This window comes from Protomyctophum parallelum (genome assembly GCF_964188405.1).
Source record: "Protomyctophum parallelum genome assembly, chromosome: 15".
In the NCBI taxonomy this organism is placed as follows: domain Eukaryota; kingdom Metazoa; phylum Chordata; class Actinopteri; order Myctophiformes; family Myctophidae; genus Protomyctophum; species Protomyctophum parallelum.
The window spans coordinates 45,192,233-45,209,584 of NC_139710.1; the positions used below are offsets into that span (position 1 = coordinate 45,192,233).

Here is a 17,352-nt window from a genome sequence, read left to right on the forward strand (position 1 = left end):
GGTCATAGCTCAGTTTGATTCCCCCACCCCACACCTAAGGTCCAATTAGAATGGCTGCAGGGCCATAGAAGTAATCATGTGGATATTATCTGACCTTTCGTTACATCGACTCCCATGGCATCTTCTTACTCTGTGTGATTGGGTGACTAGAGACAGGTATGTGGAAACTAGTTTAGAGGCTGCACTTATTTAAGCAATCAAGTAGCCTCTATATAAACTTTGCCCTGCTTGTGTTTCCTAGTCAGATCCTATGGTCAGATGCTAGTAATGTGCTGTGCATTTCGAACCTGATTCCAGGCTTGTTTCTGGCTGTCTGATGGTTCCCTGGACCTTTCCTCGCCTGCTCACCCAGACTGTCTAAACCTCTGCCTTAGGTTTTACATTTCAATTTTTGTTTTACTTGGCTGGCATTAAAAAAAAAAGGTTTTGTACTTGCCTGTGTTGAGTCTTTTAGTACCGCTATTGATTGATTTATCTTAACTATTTGTAATGTAATAAGAGACGAGCCCTAAAAGTCATGAAGTAATCAAGTGGAATAAGATGAGACAGATAGGGCTGTGGGTAAACCGTACATACTACACAGTACACAAACCTCAAACTTTTACTCAAGCAAACAGTGTGTGAGTTTTGTGTGAGTCATTCTCTGATCTGATTATCTTGCTCCAGCTGCTGCAAGCTCGAGCAAGAACAATAATTTAAAAAAAAAAGCCCTAGAACAAAGATCTGAAATAGAAAAATGCAGGTGCAGATTTACAGTGGTGATTGTAAAGACAATAACTGGCCTGAAGAGATGGTTTAGGATTTGAATAAGCCTATCTGATTTATTGCATTTTTTAGCTGTGCCAGTGGGACTAAAAACAGTTACTTTGAAAAATCACATACTGTATAGTACATTAATAAATTATGCAGAACAGATTGTACATACCAAAAATTCATCCATTCAGACATAACCGGTTAGAATGGCTGTGGTTTTAATAGACTGACTATAGCTGTAAAAAGATTATCTGGTGACATTGCTCTCCAACAGTGTTTTTGGAGTTAGAAATGTAATGACTACAAGTTTGAGTGAATTATAAAAATAAATAAAAAAGATATGACACATTACAAGGTGATTTATGACTTTAAGGAATATGTTCGCATAATATTGCATGCAGAGATTCATCACATGTCTATGTGAGTGTTTTCATTCCATGCAGTTCAGAAATAGCAGTCATTTACAATTATGCAAGTTGAAAGATTGTATATTTAATTGTAGAATACTAAAAATAACACAATTTATAATGTCAAATATATATTACAAAAATATCTGATGCATTGAAGTGCATACTGTACATAATATGCACTTTGTTCCCTCCTGGTACAGGACTCATCTTGTCCAAAGTCCAATAAAGCACACAAAAATAACATTCTGCCATTTATAAAGAACTAGACTGGTGCCCGGCTGTAGAGCACCGAATCGGTAACGATGGAAGTTGGAGATTCATGCCCCACCCGGCTATGCAATACCCGTTGTACCCGTGTCAGAGTACCCGTTCCGTATGTGTCCCTTTTATGGCCATATAAGGAGATTTCTGTATCCGTCCCTTTATTCCTATATACAGTAGGAGTTCTGTGCCAGGCATGCCCAAATATGGAGAGTTGTTATGTCAGGCCAGCTCCATATATGGACTTTTTTAAGACTTTTATCTGACACCTTTTTCAAAAGCAACTTACAAATCCGGATTCTCCATTGGAAACACATCTGACAGACTAAGCTTTGACACATCTTGAAGGTATTGTACCTGTGACCTTCCAGTTACTGTACCTGTACATATCAGTCTCTCTTAAACGTCTACTGTCAGAGGCTCTTCCTCTCAGTAACCAGCTGCTTGTCCTAGTTTCCTGGCATCTGACACAGCATGGATGCAACCATCTTCTTTCTCCACAGCATTAACTACATTGTAGAAGTACGTTGCATTTGTCTGTGTGTGTCCTAAGGCGTTCAGTGCCTTTATCACAGACTTTGGGACAGAGAAAGATGCCAGTTACATGTTAATTGTTTTATTTTAAACTCACATTGTTTGAACTGTATAGATGCAATGTGTTAACTTATAGGCCCTGACACAGTACCAAAACACCGTAAACACGTTTGTAGCCATAGTGGAGGCGGCAAGCAGATGCGTTTGATGCATCTTTCAGAAGACGGTTCTGTTTTGGAGCGTCTAACTTTGGCACAGACCATCCAAAATGAGTTGGAGCAACACAGAAAGGTAACCTCTTTATGTCAAACTTGTATTGCAGCGTATGTTTTAAAATTAAATAGACGATGTGAACAGGTGGACTCATGTAATGCGTCAGTGATGCTTTCAGTGTCAGGGCCTTATTGAATGAATGAGTGCAGTGTTGTACCTTGTCAAAATTGGGCTCAAACTTCAGTTTATTTCCAGAGTCTACGAAAACAATAGGGACAGCAATAGACTCCTCAAGAGTCTTTCCAAACCAGATGTGATTCATTAGCGTCTAGAGGAAGAGAGGCAGAGAGATTAACCTGAAGTGAAGAAATGTTACCAGGAACATATTACAAAGTTGAAATGATGAACGTTAACAGATGTGTGTAACACATATAGAGAAGAGAATTGTGAGGATTGCGTTGGCTATTGCATTGCAATGGTGAGTTGTATTTATATTTGAATTATGTTTTGTTAAAAGAATTCAGTGTGATTGTCATGGACACCTACCGAGGCCATGCCAGTCGTGATCATGCTGCCACCTGAAGCCCCTATCACCAACGTAGTAGATTCAGATTGCAACAGCGCAGGAGACATGGAGGAGGGAGGCCGCTCTCCTAAAGTAAGATCACAGAAAATCCACGACTGACCAGTACAATAACAGTATCAACACAATCACTGAATGTGAAAAGCAGAGAGCTATGCAAAGATTCTTTGTATGAGGACAGAAGGAATCGCACTAAAAAAGTAATTAATTGTTGATTTTAAGGTTCTTGGTTTGAATCACTCAACCAGATAGGGACGTGAATGACACAGCTGCCATCAAGGTGTTCTTGAGTAAGGCATTTGATCATCCCCATCTTTTAATTGCAGCTGCTCATCAGTCAATAGGCTAGTTGTACAGTGCATCCCAAGGCTTAATGTTCATAAACCCAATGCAGAGTTGCAGACTCCATCTTAGCCCGTAGCACTTGCCGTAGCACTTAACATTGCCCCGGCGACCTTACAGGTGTACGCAAAGGCTCAATTTATGTAACTTAGATAGCATTGTAAACCAAGACCTGTATGCTTCTTTCACCCTTACAACTACTGTACTCCTCCTAGGCTGTTGATGTAAATACTTGACAGATTAGATAGAAATAAGCAGTTACAGCATGAATCACAGACACATAAAATGTCACAATCATTCAGAATGATGGCAAAATATGACATGTTCATCAGATTACCGGCAACAATGTGATCTGCTTTTCCACAGAAATCTGACAGCTGATTGTTGAGGATGACACCGGTGCGCGGAGAGAATACCATTGAGCCAAATCTGTGAGTGAAAATACATTTGACACACTTGATTCTATTGCATAGCAGACATAACAGCGTATCAAAGTAGACAATATAAGCCCAGCACACTTGGAATCTTCCTACAATCCACCAGCCACCAAAGTATTCCGCAATGACACACACACACACACACACACACACACACACACACACACACACGTCGTATTCGTATACATTATTTAATGGGCCAATATTCACATGTAATTGATGCTGCTTGTGGCAGAGACAGCAGATCCATCCTCAGCCAGCACAGACACATGCGTGGTCCCCATGCTGTCTCCATGTGGTGTGATGTTATAATACTGGGGATCATGGCTCTCGTCACTGCTGATCAGTGACCTGATGCGATCAGCAAAGCTCTGCTCGGTGAAACTCTTCGCCTTTGAGAAAAGCTGAAATGAGAAGGGGGGCGGTTAAAACAACATTAGTGACACTTTACTTTAAAATCTCCTAATTCTAGTGTGTTATCCTGTTTGACTGGGGAATAAAATATCCTCAGATAACACTAAACTTACATAATGTTTGTGTCTGTGTTGTGGAACTTACTGCGCCAGTGCTGAATTGTGGATCACGGATGTACTTCCTTAGGCTGTTTGCATATTTTAAAGCTTCAACATAGCGATGGTAGGTCAAAGTCCTTTGCTCACCCTCCATTGACATTGAATTGGGACTGTATCCTGCAAATAATTATTGAACACAACACAATTCATGTGTTTATCACCTTATTGTTGCAGCTGGTAAATGTGGGTCAGACTTTAATCAATTTAAATAATAATTTATCAGTTATTGTATGTTTTATACACAGATACTGATTGTATACAAAACTGAAAACAACCAGTGGATAGGCATTGTATTTTAACCTTTCATGATGTTGAGGATGACACTTAGGATGACGCCACCTGCAGGCGGTGGGGGGACATACATCTGATAGTCTCCCAGGGGGATGGTCAATGGATCAGTCACTGTAACATTATATGATGCCAGGTCCCCCATGCTGAGGCTGCCTCCTGGGAGGGCAAGAAGTACGAGACAAAAGGTTATGCAGGTCAATGCATCTCAGCTCCAGATAATCAGTGCGGCCAATGCACCCGGGCTGTGCGTCACAGAGGCTCAGATTGATTACCGTTTTGCTTTATAGGCTGAATTATTGATTTATTCAATTGTAGATCATCCGTCAGGTTGGTCAAGATACTATATGGTTTGGAGTAGTGAACAATATGAAAGCCGTCAGGAATTACCTGCTTCCTGTATGTCACGGACTAAATCCTCTGCTATTTTTCCAGTGAAAAATGCATTTGCCCCTTGGTTAGCAATGACTTCCAGTGTATCAGCCAGCTTTGGAAATTTCACAGTGTCACCAGCCTTTAGCATCTTTCCATTCTCATCTGAAAACAACTTCCTAGAAGACAATAATATGCAATGTGATCAGAATCAACATCAGTTCAATTGCCAGATTGCTAGGATTTTTCCTTTTGGCATTTGGTTCAAACACGTATTGACATCTTACAGACTTGCACTACTATCCCCATGTACAGTAAAAATGGAAGTTACAGAAATACTAATTACTAATTATGAAGCTAGAAATTATCAGCAGTATGTGGTCCCCGGTGTTAACGATCACTACAATAAATACTCTGTCATTGTAATGCTTACCGTAGAGGCAGAGTCTTGTCATCAAGAAATTTGAGAAAACGTCCTTGGAATTCAGGTATAGGGAAACCATCTCTAGCTAATTTAATGGTAGGCTGAAAGAGGCTAGCCCACGGTAGTCTTCCATAAAGCACATGTGCCCGCTCATATCCTCGGAGCTCCCCTGGGACCCCAATCCATTGGCTACCTGAGCATGAATGCATGAATGAATTAATGAATGAATTAATGATTGACTCATTGAATGAATGCTCAAATGAATTAATGGGTGAATCTAATGAATGAATGAATGGGTGGCTGAGTGAGTAAATGAATAAATTAGTTGCAGGCAGATCATGGGTGGATGGATGGGGCAAGGAATGCAGACTGACAGACAGACAGACAGACAGACAGACAGACAAGGTGTAAAAGTATACGTCACAAGATTGATAGCCATCTGAGGCGTAGCATTCCACTGTGTGTGGTCTTAGCTCAGAACATTTACAGTACATGGCCCTACTGGGTGGCCCCAGACTCAATGTATACAACCAGACATGAACAAGGGCAGCTAAAGGACAGAAACAAATCAATCCAACAAAGAAGACCAAGAAAGGTTGGATGTGTGTGTGTGTGTGTGTGTGTGTGTGTGTGTGTGTGTGTGTGTGTGCAGTGGTGTCATGCTCGTAGAACGCAGTACCACGCCGTGGTGGCAGTAATCTTTTGCCCAGGGACGGAACGGGACGGTGCGTGCCTGCTAGAACGCGTCCCCCTAGATTCAAGAGAAGACGCACCAACCTCGCGTCACCAGACTTTCCAAGACGCACCAAGTACCCAGTTGTCTAGGTTGCCCCCCCCCCCCGTGTGTAATATTATATTGGTAAGAGACCAGTACCTACTAAGGAGTCTGAACACCCATTCAACAGGTTGGCTTTGAATCTCTTAGGGACGGTCTCTCTTGAGTTGATGATCCTCACGTCACCTTTAAGGTAAACATGTAAAGGCACATGATGTCTAGTAACTGTTTAATGGCTAAAAAGGTTAACAAATATACATTATACTAGTACTGGCACAATATGAATTGAATGATATTCTAATCTATGCATTACCATAGCGATCCATCACGGTGAATATGGATCCGCCTCCAAGACCCATACTCTGTGGGTTGATAATCGAAGTGCACAGCAATGCAGCAATGGCGCCATCTACTGCTGATCCACCTTTTTGAAGGATATCCCTAAATAAGACCACAGGGGAAATTAACTTAATACATAAAGAAAATAAATAATACAATAAAAAACAGCTTTGTTGAAAACAAAACATTTCTTCATTCGAAAAACAGTCGAGCCATAACACAAACAGGTCAAAATACAAATATTTATCAGAGCCAGGTGGGGTCCTAACGGTCCTAACACTAACACAATGGTTCTCAACCATTAATACCCCCCAAAATAATCATATTTGGGGGGTAACCAACAAGCACTTGGAGGAGTTGAAGCATTAGGCCTATACATTTTGTTTAACTCGGTTCCACAAATAAATATTGTGAAAATATGATCAGATCTACAAGCTCACATATATGCAGTTGTAGCCTTTCTTATATTGTTTGACAAAATGGCCAATGTTTGACCAGTTTTTTTTGTTTATTGATTACCCTACTTTTAATGCAATAATGGTATTTTCTCTTTTCGAGTTATTAAGTCCTGTGACTTTAGAATGACTAAATCTTGTATTATGCATCTAAAATTCAGCTAGAATAATTATCAAATTAATTGTGTATAGGCTATACGGTACATATTTAAGCCAAATCAGAGTCAACATTATGTTGACTTTGATTTGGCTTCTTCAACATATATTGTTCTACAGCCGTTGTCTCTGGGTAGGCTACATTTCACACAATGAACAGTATGCAGATATCTTCTCGAACTTAATAATTGAATACATTTTAAATGAAACCCCCTCACTTTATTGGTTAGATAAGAACATATATTTAGGCCTATATGGAAGATTCCAAGTAGTTTTCCAATTCAAGCTATCAACAAATCAACAAATCATAAGACAAAGTGTAGTAATATTTTTCTGGAATATGCACGACAATGCTTTTAAGCAGGCGGGAACAGGAACTTTTTTTTTTTTTACATGTCTGTGCCTAAAGCCTCGGTGTCTGCGTCACATTATTATAGGCGTAGCCTATTTGAGCGGACAAACATATACAAACCAATTTGTATACAATATTAATTGCGCAATTTGCGTGCTGTATTTGTAATGAAAATGGCATCACAGAGCATGAGCATGAGTATGATCGGAGTCAAGAGTCGGACACGACAGATCATTGTGATCTACACTAGTTAAAGTCTTGTTAAAGTAGGCTAGCTAGACTATATAAAATATATGGACATTCCTTTGCGCACAGTGCGCATTAGCTCAAGTATAAGTCAGGTTCAAAACAATTATTTCAGCATAAATATGTAGTCAAAATGGATATTGACAAGTAAAGACAAAAAAGTAAAAACCGACCGCCAAACATGAGCAAACAATACATGAAATAATGTAGCATAGCCAAGAAGAGGTAGCCTACAAACATGCCAACTTACCGTCCAATTTTTGAACATGTTGCAGAGTCTGCTGCCACTGCTGCTCCTTGGAACGTGTTCTCCGAACACGGTACATTTACAAGTACAGAAATACACGCAATTATTGCAGCTATGCCGAGTAAAATAAAAAGGAACATTCCACATACTTTTGCCTGTGATCTCGCCATGGCTAATTAAGTAACTTACTGCAGTCTGCCAAGTTGCCAACCCAGGTTACCCAGCGCCTATAAGTCTGTCTGTCTGACTAAACTGTCTGAAATGCTGGTGGCCCCGTTCTCAATATATTGAGACGGGCTAACTCCACCCCTTGCCAGGCTTCTCTGAAGTTTACAAGAGGAAGATTTTCAAAAGCCATCAACGAATAAACGACGGCAGGCACAGTTGATAATGGTCATCATGTCCACCTCAGATATCCCAACTGGCTTATCTTGTGAGAATGAAATGTGCCATGTCAGGTACGCGTAGCCTAATATCTGGTAATTATGATCCGGGTATGTGTTAATCTAATTTATAAGTGCCCCGCCCACACCATGGCACTGGCACGAGTGTATTTTGTGTCACTTCGAAGAACGCACGTGCTGCTCGATCCTGGCCTGGGCCAGAGAGAGAAGCATTGTCTAGTAACAGCATTATCTCATCTCTTTTGTTGCCTAATTTGCCTACCGGTATGTATGTTTGGTTTTGCCTGTCTTGATTGGATCAGAACACGCCACATGTTTTTCCAAATAAATAGCGTATCTAGATGCACACTTCCCCTAGCAGGAAGCTGTTACGTGCGAATATCTCCTCATCTCCATCTCCTACCACATGATTCGATTATATTTTGAATACTGATCTGTATCGTAAAGATATTACACACACGTGCCTGCCTGTGTAGGCCTATGTTCAAAAAGCTGTGCGTAAAACAGATTCAGATTTATTGTTATTTTCTCCAGCCTGTCAATGTTTTTTTTTGGTAATAATTTTATTTTCGGTTACTTTAGTTACTACTACTATAATATTACCACGACCTCACTACACAGAAAAAACTGCGAGTGGCCGCTGCTGCTTATATGTGCGTCGTCGCGTTGCATGTTGGGAAATGTAGTATTTAGTAAAGCCAAACAACAGTCGATGGGCGAGTCACCAATAGCTCGCCATTGGCAGCCATACGGAAGCAGGCTGCTTCGCTTGGTGCGGCTATATTTACAACAACATTCTTTAAGCTACCGACTGGAAGCTTCTTTTCTATACTTATAAGATGTTTTAAGCCGTTGGTTAAACATTTTACGTTATTGTTTGTATAGAATAAGACATGCGCGTCAATCTAATTTAGGATAGCCTACATTAAGCCTAGGCTTCTATTGTGTGTTTTGGAAATATTTCATAGAATGTGCTATTCGCGACTGATGTCCGTCAACCTCTTGCACTGCAGTGGTGCGCAGCGCTGCCCAGGAGAAACACCTGTATGTGCGCCTATAGTAGGCTACGCATCTCCATTCTCCTCCACTGGATACAGTAACCAATGCCGAGTAGGTATGCAACAACAATGTTATTTATCTTTTAAAGCCTGTGTGTTATACTTAGGCTACTTGCGGTTGCATTGCATGCCATGCAGTGTCGCGCGCCGAAAACAGCTTGGAGATCGTCGATTTTCGGCGCACGACATCGGCGCGCAACTATAGTAGACTAGAACGACAATGAAGCATTTAGTTTAGAGACAAAGACGAAACAATGACAGGCCCTTCCAATGCGAGATGTTTAGCTACTTTGATTGAGACACCGTTTTGATCATGACATAGCTAGTTGTCAGTTGTTTTAGAATTGAATAGAATCATATGTGGGATAATGTTGAATTGATGATGTGACATGTTGGCCTGGTGACTGCAGCGCATCACCCCATTGCATCATGGTAAACAGTTGGGTTCTTCAGAGCTTCGTTTTTTGTCTTTTCGTTTTTTTTCTTTACTCAAAACAATTATAACGGCGCCACGTTGGTGACCACCCAGGCGTTCCGTTGATAATAATCCATAGGCCGAGGAAAATGAGACTATTGTGTGACCCATTTGACTTTCCATATAGTATACATCACTGCCAGTGCTTGTTGGATCATTAAACATTAACTATATGGTTGGAAAGCGACACCGTCGTACAAATGAGGCGCAAGGGGACACCTATACAGAGGCATAATTAGAATAGTCAAGAGATGAGATGGGTGTTCAGATGGGTTTGTTTGTGCCTCGTAATGGTAATATCCAACGTCACCGAACTGTTCTGTAGAGGAGGGGCGTCTCACATAATTTATAGACCTCCATTGCGCGAGGCGAGGTTGTCGCTTGCCAAAAAGAACTGTTAGTATTATTTTATTTTTTTACAAGCGGTTATAGGCTTTTCATGTCAAAATGAAAGAGTTTGTGTAATATTAGCTGTCCGAGCAGGCCGTGATTTGTCCAACCCGGATTTGTCAGATGTTCGAGCAGCAGGGTTGACCATTTTTGGTGAGATCAGAGACCAGAGCACTGAGCAGTGTGGAGTTATTTTGCACACAATGTTGACGCATTGCATATCTCCTCATGCTTTGTCATTATAATACATATATGTTCATTTACATATATTTGGTAGATTGATTAGCTACACATAGCCATGCAGTTCGCCGCGCCAGAGCCCCCGAGGACCCGTTTATGCAATCCGCTCTCCGCTGAGCGGGCTCCTGTGAAAGCACATATGTGGGTGGATATCAACTCACTGTTTACGTTTACATAATTCGGCGTGCGTGTATGCACGCGCGTGGGTGCACGCGTGTGTAGACGGACGGTAGACCTACATTTAGCCTGTATGTTAAATGCAGCAGCCCGTCACCGTGGGTGACTCATGGTTTTGTACAGCTCAGCGCAGGCCAGGTGTACGAGGAAAGCTGAATATCTTTCAAAATGTGTGTGCAGGAAAAGTGCAGTGTGGGTTTGAGTTCCATTCCAGCAGGTGTTTTTAGAGTTAACTATAGGGAGGGGATATTGTTGAGTTGTTTCACAGAATTCAGAAATGATGTAATGTATTGTGCAATCAGCTTATCTCATTCGGCATGCTGCTGCTAACACAAACACAAGCTAACACGACAATTCTGCAGCCTACACACATTGTATGTTGTTAATTGCAATTGTGCCCATCACCCCCCCACCCCCATTCTCTTCTTACTCTCTCTCTCTCTCTATCTCTCAACCTCTCTCTCCCTCTCTCTCCTTCAGACCACAGATACCCTGAGATGTGGTGTCTGTCTTCATATATGTACAGTACATGAGAGGGAGCAGCACAGCCAGACACCATACCAGCGGGGAGAACCTTCCCTCATCCCTGAGTGCTGAAATGTTAATACTGGAGACTGTCACAGTGTCACATCACGTCACGTCAAGCTGTTTACTGCAGGGGGGACCGATAAGCGCTGCCGGAGATCAGGTTCAACTGAACATCGTGCATGTGTTTAAGGCCTCTCACTCAGAATCCAGACTGGCCTTTTAACTGATCCTTCATCGGCACTTTTTTGTCTTTTTTTTTTTAATCCCTCCATCCGACTCGACGGTCTAGAGTAGAGACAAAATGGAGTGGTCACTGGAGAGGGTGAGGGAGATGGTGGCCGGGGGGATGCAGTCTATGAGGGAGTGTGAGTCCAGTGCCTTTGGCACCGCTATGTGTCTGCTGCTCCTCTTTGTGTGGTATTGTTACAGGGTGGGCCGTGAGCACAGATCCAGTCCCTTGCATGGGCGCTACAGCACAGAGTCCAGTCGTGTGGGAGGTAGTGAGTTAATCACATCAGAGGTAGGTGGGAGGGCTAAAGGGAGGCAGGCATCAACGGCAGAGGAGCAGAATGGGTTTGCCTACTGCCAATCCTCAGAGTGCTTCCGTTGCACCAGCACTGGGGAGGGTCTGAACCAGAGGCTGTACCACAGCCTGCAGGATTACGCCAAACGATACACCTGGTCGGGTATGGGAAGGGTGCATAAAGGGGTCCGTGACCAAAGTCGATATCTCACCAGCCGCCCAACCATCCAGCGGCCAGAGGTGTTCTTCCTGCCTGACCTGCCCTCAGCCCCTTTCTTCTCACGGGATGCGCAGAAACACGACGTAGAGTTGCTGGAGCGAAGTTTTCCCGCTCTCCTGGCCGAGTTTGAGAACATTTACCACCACCTTCCTGGGCGGGGGGCCTCGTCTCTCCCTCCCGGATGGAAAGCCAACAACACTCCTCACGGGCAGTGGTGGACCTACTATCTAGTCAACCAAGGCACTCCGCTGGCACTCAATGCTAGACGGTGTCCCCGGACATGGAGAGTGCTGGGCCAGCTGCGCACGTTCATTGCCAACAACGTGTTTGGAAATGCATGCTTCTCTGTGCTGACACCCGGGGCTTTGATCACTGAGCACTATGGGCCAACCAACGTCAGGCTGCGCTGCCACCTCGGTAAAGGATTGAACTGTCTTGAAGGTTTCATCTGTCTTTTTTTGTTGATCAGTGCTTTCATACATGCACCTGAGCCAGGATGCCATTAAAATAGTGATATTGAATATTGCATAAGGCATTTTCCCCCACAGGGATATTTTGATTAGCATATACTACAATGTTATATGTCAAGAGGAGTTTTATCATAAAAGTATGTTGTGGAAAAAAGTAAGAATTTATCAGGCAACATTTCAAAAACACTGATCACTATCCTCAGAAATATAATTATAACGTATTACTCTCATAATAACCCATGATGTTGCCTTCATGCCATAAATAAATAAAATTTGAACAGTTGCCTGCAAATAATGGCTTATTTATTTCTATTGAAACGTTGAAGACCTTTTTTCTCCTCATTTTCTTCCTCCGCCTAGGTCTTAAAGTGCCCAATGCCTGTGAGCTGGTGGTTGGAGGAGAACCACAGTGCTGGTCTGTAGGCAGTTGTCTCCTCTTTGATGACTCCTTCCTCCACAGGGCTTTCCATGAGGGTGAGAATAATTTAAAAAGTAATTGCAGACGGTTATTTATCTTTTATTATTATTTCATTGTCTGTATATATTGTTAAATGATTGAAAGTGCAATTAGTGCATTCTCAGTGATATGAAAGCGTGTGTCTCACGAGCAGAAGAAAATTGAATTTGTGCGCATGCGCGTATTCGCCGGGTATACCCGGGGGAAGTGACGGAATACGGCATGTCGCAAAGGCCCATTCGACTAGTAGAATGTGAATTTATGTAATTATTCTGTGTCTCGCGCTCAGAGGGAGCACTCCCATAGTGAATCGCTGAAGCGAATATTCCGCTATATAACCAACACAATCGTTCAGTTTGTGATAAAATTTGGTACACTTATAGCCAAAGGCATTCCAAAAAGAATTGGTTGTGGAGAGCCATCATGAATTTTCAACATGCGCCATGGCAGCCATTTCTTTAAATGGCCACCAGCAACAACTGTTTTCTTATGAGTGATGGATTTCTTCAGACTCATTTACCATACATTGCTAAAATGTCTTTTGGATAATTGAAAATTGTCATTGAATATTCAAGGTGGCCACCATTTTCCAAGATAGAAACGGTCACTTGTATGATTGTCTCGATTTGTCTGTTATATGTGATCTAGGTGTCAAATCAGTATTTTTTTATTCAATTGTTGAACTTTGGAATTGGCCAGAAGCTTCCTTCTACCTCATAACTGAATACTGAATTTTTCAAGATGACAGCCTATGGCCAAAATCAAAATGATAATTGCAAGAAAATAGAGCTATTATCCATTTTATTGGAATTAAAATGTTTATCCAATAAACTCAAAAATCCCTATATCTGCAAAATGAAAACAACTGAACTTTGATGAATGGAAACGTAATAGAGTGGATGTTAAAGCACAACCAGGGCACACTGCTGTGTGCTGTGAAATATCTTCCTGTGGTATGTCATTTGGGGCTGAAGACAAGGCATGTGTTTCAACAGGGCATGTGTAAGCTCAGGAAACACAGCCCATACAGTCTTTTTCCCATGGCCATCAAGCTTGACACAGTGTCACAACCCGTCAATGCATGGAACACTGGTAGTTTGCATGCTTTCTCAGGCCCTAGTCCTGCTGCAATTTCATGGGCTGCTAAGTATCGGAAATTGTCTATGGTGCTGACGCTATGGTGCTGACTATGGTGCTGACTATGGTGCTGACTCTATGTCTATGGTACTGACTGGTACTGTACTGACTATGGTAAATGGTGCATGCATTTATATAGCGCCTTTATCCAAAGCGCTTCACAGAGATTGTGCTACATTCACACACACACCACACACACACACACACACACACACACACACACACACACACACACACACACACACACACACACACACACACACACACATACACATACACACGCATTCATTCACCGATGGCGGGGGAAACCATGCAAGAACCTGCATGGTTCTGCACTGAACCTCATTAGGGGTTCAGTGTCTTGCTCAAGGAGACTTTGACACTTTTGGGGAAGCCCAGGATTGAACTCGGAACCTTCCGTCCACTCTACCTCCTGAGCCACTGCTGCCCCTATGGTGCTGCTGACTCTGGGTTGTGACACTGTGTCAAGACTGTGTGGGTTGTATGGGCTGTGTTTCCTGAGATTACACATGCCCTGTTGAAACTGTCTTCAGCCCAAAGGACATACAACAGGAGGTAATATGAGGCTTGTGAGATAGAAGGAAGCTTCTCAGAAATTCTAAAGTTCCTAATTCAAATTCTGCATCAAGGAAAATGTATATTCGACACAGAGATCATCCAGATCTAACTGAAAAGATGGTGGCCATGAATCTTTAATTAAAATGTTCAATTATCCAAAAACACATTACCATATATACCATAGGTCACAGATTACTATGAAAACCTGCAAAACCTGTCTGTCGTTCCGTCAGTCACGCCACCATATATGGCTGTCAGTCCGTCATGCCTTGTGACACCCCCCATGCCAAAGCGCCAGCGCTCGCCCAGCAGTCTGCCGTCACCCATGCGCATGCATGCACACAACCTTCCCCTTTAGAGCAAGGATAGTCGCTTCAGTGGCATGTTTAGCCGTTTTAATGCTCTTTCAGCTGCCTTTGCTTCTCAATTTCGACACTTTTGCTGTGATTGTTGAATTTCCTTTCACTTTCTCCCTGCCGTTTGGTGCCCCCCCAAGGTTGGTGCCCTGTGCTGCAACACCTAAAGCCTGCACTTCCATTAAGCGTGCACTGCCTCCCTGCCGGTTTCCCTCCCCGGAACATGAGCCAATTGTGTTTGCATAGGCGCCTGATAAAGCCAGATGCACCATGGTGGATTCAAACCCACAATCTCCATGGTGGTGGGCAGGAACTTTACCACTGCTCCACCTGAGCGTGCCTCTGTTTAACTAAATTAAACCAAATCAAATTAACCTAGTAAGGTGTGCTTATAAATTTGCACAAATCTATGCCAAAAGGCATTCCCTCCCTCCCTCCATCTTTATGTCTTGTCTATGGGATGACATTGTTTTGGGCTTGTGCAAATGTATGAAAATGCACAGGACTGTCATGACATCATTATGGTGCAACCAGACTAGACAGGCCATAGCAGGCATGCCAACTTGTAGCCTTTCAGCTATACTTGCTTTGTTGAATCAGAAATATATGATCTGCCTGACTCGTGCTGGTCCATTGAAAATGTTTTGGGATGGGGGTGACAAGTGAGAGCCAACCCAAAAATGAAAGTGATCCCTGGAGGCAGTCGCCACTTTACAAAGCTGCAACTGCTGTATGATCGCTGTCCATGGTCCTGCTTTACAAACAGGGAAAAGTAAAGAACCTTTTAAAGTTGAGGTGAGGTGGATGGTCTCCAATCATTATACACTGTATCTTTATTTCTTATTGCTATAATCCAAGGCTATTATATCCATCAGCAGGACATTATATAAATATACACAATATCCACTAATTTAGTAATACCCAGAGAGGACCCACAGCCTGATTGCACATCCTTCACCCTTTTCATGCTTGCCTTTTTGCATGCTTTTATAGTGGACAAATCTGGACAGTGAATACATTGAAAAGTAGTGTGGCATGTTGTCATCACTATGACAAACATGACGTTACATTGTTATAGCCAACTACATTGCAATATGCATGCACAACATCTGCACGAAGCTCAACAGAATTCTGTCATTCAATGTTATGTAGGGAAATGACAAACCAGGAAGAGCACAAGTGGTATTGGAATGGAATTCTTTCCATGTCTGCGATTGGCTAGTACTGGTACATCCCTTAAGACGGAGGGACAGCAGTGTCTCTATTATTGGCTAGTTGGTAGTATACAGACCACATAAGCTGGAGGGACAGGCTTTGGGCTGGCTCGTTCTGATCTACAGCCTTAACCCATTCTGACCTGAGATCAGATTCATACGAGGTTTCCGCCGGACACACACTGGTCTGATGAACCCATTCTGACGTGAGATCAGATTCTAAAAATGTCAGTCGTTCTTCGATTTTTTTCAAAAATAGCAGACCTACAAGACTTCACACTGACTCGAGAAAAGACCCATATCGTCCAAAATAGGCTGATCAGTCGTTGTCTGTGTATAGGCTTATTCATTGGTAAAAGTATGCTAAAATAACTCATTTTTAGACCATTTGGGAAATAAATAAAGAAAGAAATCCGCGGCGGCGGACTCGCTTCGCTCGGCCGCGACAGTCCCCCCCAACACAATTCTGTAGCCTACCCAAAGGTAAAACGCACCCGCCGCCTATGATCTCTCTCTCTCCCTCCGTCTCTCTCTCTCTCTCTCTCTCTCTCTCTCTCTCTCTCTCTCTCTCTCTCTCATATAATAATAATATAGTCCTGAAAGTCCTCACCTTGGCTTGGACATTGGCCTATAGAAGCTGCTTTAAAAGTACCAGCGAAAACAACAACTTATTTTTTTCCGCGCTGCGGCGGGGGACGGGGGGTGTGGGGAGGCGGGGGGGGGGGGGGGGGGCCTTGAGGATTGATCAAACTCTTCGGCTCTGATATGAATAGTTGACAAATATTCGGGAATTGAGGCTGCTGCCAGCATGCACAAGACATGATGCAGATCAGTTTAGTACTTTGTGAGATTAGCTGCGGGCAGACACAAACACACAGGCAATGCGCGCACACACGTACACAGACATGGTGAATGCAAGATCTCCACCTAGCAGATGATGAACAAAAGTAACTGTAATGGCTGTGTCAGCTTTCAAGACAAAAGTTTTTTTGTTTGCATATTTACTTCGCCATTAAAGTGCATTACAGAACAAACAGCTTCTCTCTGTGGCATTCTCCTGGCTGGGCTTCTACAGTAACAAATAATATTAGGATTAATGTTGTTTCTATCTTTTTACCACTGTGCAGGCATTGCAGAGGACGGCCCTAGAGTGGTCTTCATGGTGGATCTCTGGCACCCAAATGTGGCTGCTGCTGAGAGACAGGCTTTAGACTACATTTTTACCCCTGGTCGCTGAGAAGAGAAGGAGACAGAGAGAGGGAGAGAGAGTGTGTGTGAAACGGAAACCATATCTATAAGCACTAGACAGACAAGTGAGGAACAGTGTTTGTAGGATTGGGGAGCAACTCTTTTTCAGCCTCCAGA

At 42.7% G+C, this 17,352-nt stretch overlaps 2 protein-coding genes across 5 annotated transcripts; one reads left to right on the forward strand and one right to left on the reverse strand.

Annotated features, from left to right (window-relative positions):
- Positions 1 to 903: 903 nt before the first annotated feature.
- Positions 904 to 8,182, reverse strand: ggt5a (gamma-glutamyltransferase 5a). 2 transcript variants are annotated; one of them, XM_083784630.1, is made up of 12 exons: positions 7,763 to 8,182; positions 6,278 to 6,405; positions 6,064 to 6,150; positions 5,199 to 5,382; positions 4,784 to 4,944; positions 4,406 to 4,552; positions 4,092 to 4,222; positions 3,744 to 3,937; positions 3,434 to 3,525; positions 2,718 to 2,824; positions 2,389 to 2,499; positions 904 to 2,000 (listed from the first exon to the last, which is right to left on the reverse strand). In XM_083784630.1, the coding sequence occupies exons 1-12, from the start codon at positions 7,927 to 7,929 to the stop codon at positions 1,854 to 1,856; spliced, it is 1,656 nt and encodes a 551-aa protein (XP_083640756.1). In that variant the 5' UTR covers positions 7,930 to 8,182; the 3' UTR covers positions 904 to 1,853. The 2 variants fall into 2 exon arrangements, with proteins under 2 accessions (XP_083640756.1, XP_083640757.1); XM_083784631.1 differs by lacking the exon at positions 6,064 to 6,150.
- A 734-nt stretch (positions 8,183 to 8,916) lies between these two features.
- asphd2 (aspartate beta-hydroxylase domain containing 2) lies at positions 8,917 to 17,253 on the forward strand. 3 transcript variants are annotated; one of them, XM_083784643.1, is made up of 4 exons: positions 8,917 to 9,277; positions 10,984 to 12,191; positions 12,605 to 12,736; positions 17,115 to 17,253. In XM_083784643.1, exons 2-4 carry the CDS (start codon positions 11,333 to 11,335, stop codon positions 17,222 to 17,224), a joined length of 1,101 nt encoding a protein of 366 aa, XP_083640769.1. In that variant the 5' UTR covers positions 8,917 to 9,277; positions 10,984 to 11,332; the 3' UTR covers positions 17,225 to 17,253. The 3 variants fall into 3 exon arrangements, with proteins under 3 accessions (XP_083640769.1, XP_083640770.1, XP_083640771.1); XM_083784644.1 differs by having other exon boundaries at positions 8,917 to 9,273; XM_083784645.1 differs by having other exon boundaries at positions 12,605 to 12,718; positions 17,115 to 17,252.
- The last annotated feature ends 99 nt before the right edge of the window (positions 17,254 to 17,352 follow it).

Bases quoted from the DNA above. Each gene is read 5' to 3' on its own strand.
- asphd2 (XM_083784643.1), top strand. From the start codon at position 11,333: ATGGAGTGGTCACTGGAGAGGGTGAGGGAGATGGTGGCCGGGGGGATG. The intron at 12,192-12,604 runs GTAAAGGATTGA...TCCTCCGCCTAG, and splicing joins CAGGCTGCGCTGCCACCTCG to GTCTTAAAGTGCCCAATGCC. The intron at 12,737-17,114 runs GTAATTGCAGAC...ACCACTGTGCAG, and splicing joins GGGTGAGAATAATTTAAAAA to GCATTGCAGAGGACGGCCCT.
- ggt5a (XM_083784630.1), bottom strand. From the start codon at position 7,929: ATGGCGAGATCACAGGCAAAAGTATGTGGAATGTTCCTTTTTATTTTA. The intron at 4,553-4,783 runs GTAATTCCTGAC...TTGCCCTCCCAG, and splicing joins CCGTGACATACAGGAAGCAG to GAGGCAGCCTCAGCATGGGG. The intron at 3,526-3,743 runs GTGAATATTGGC...TTTCACTCACAG, and splicing joins ACAAGCAGCATCAATTACAT to ATTTGGCTCAATGGTATTCT.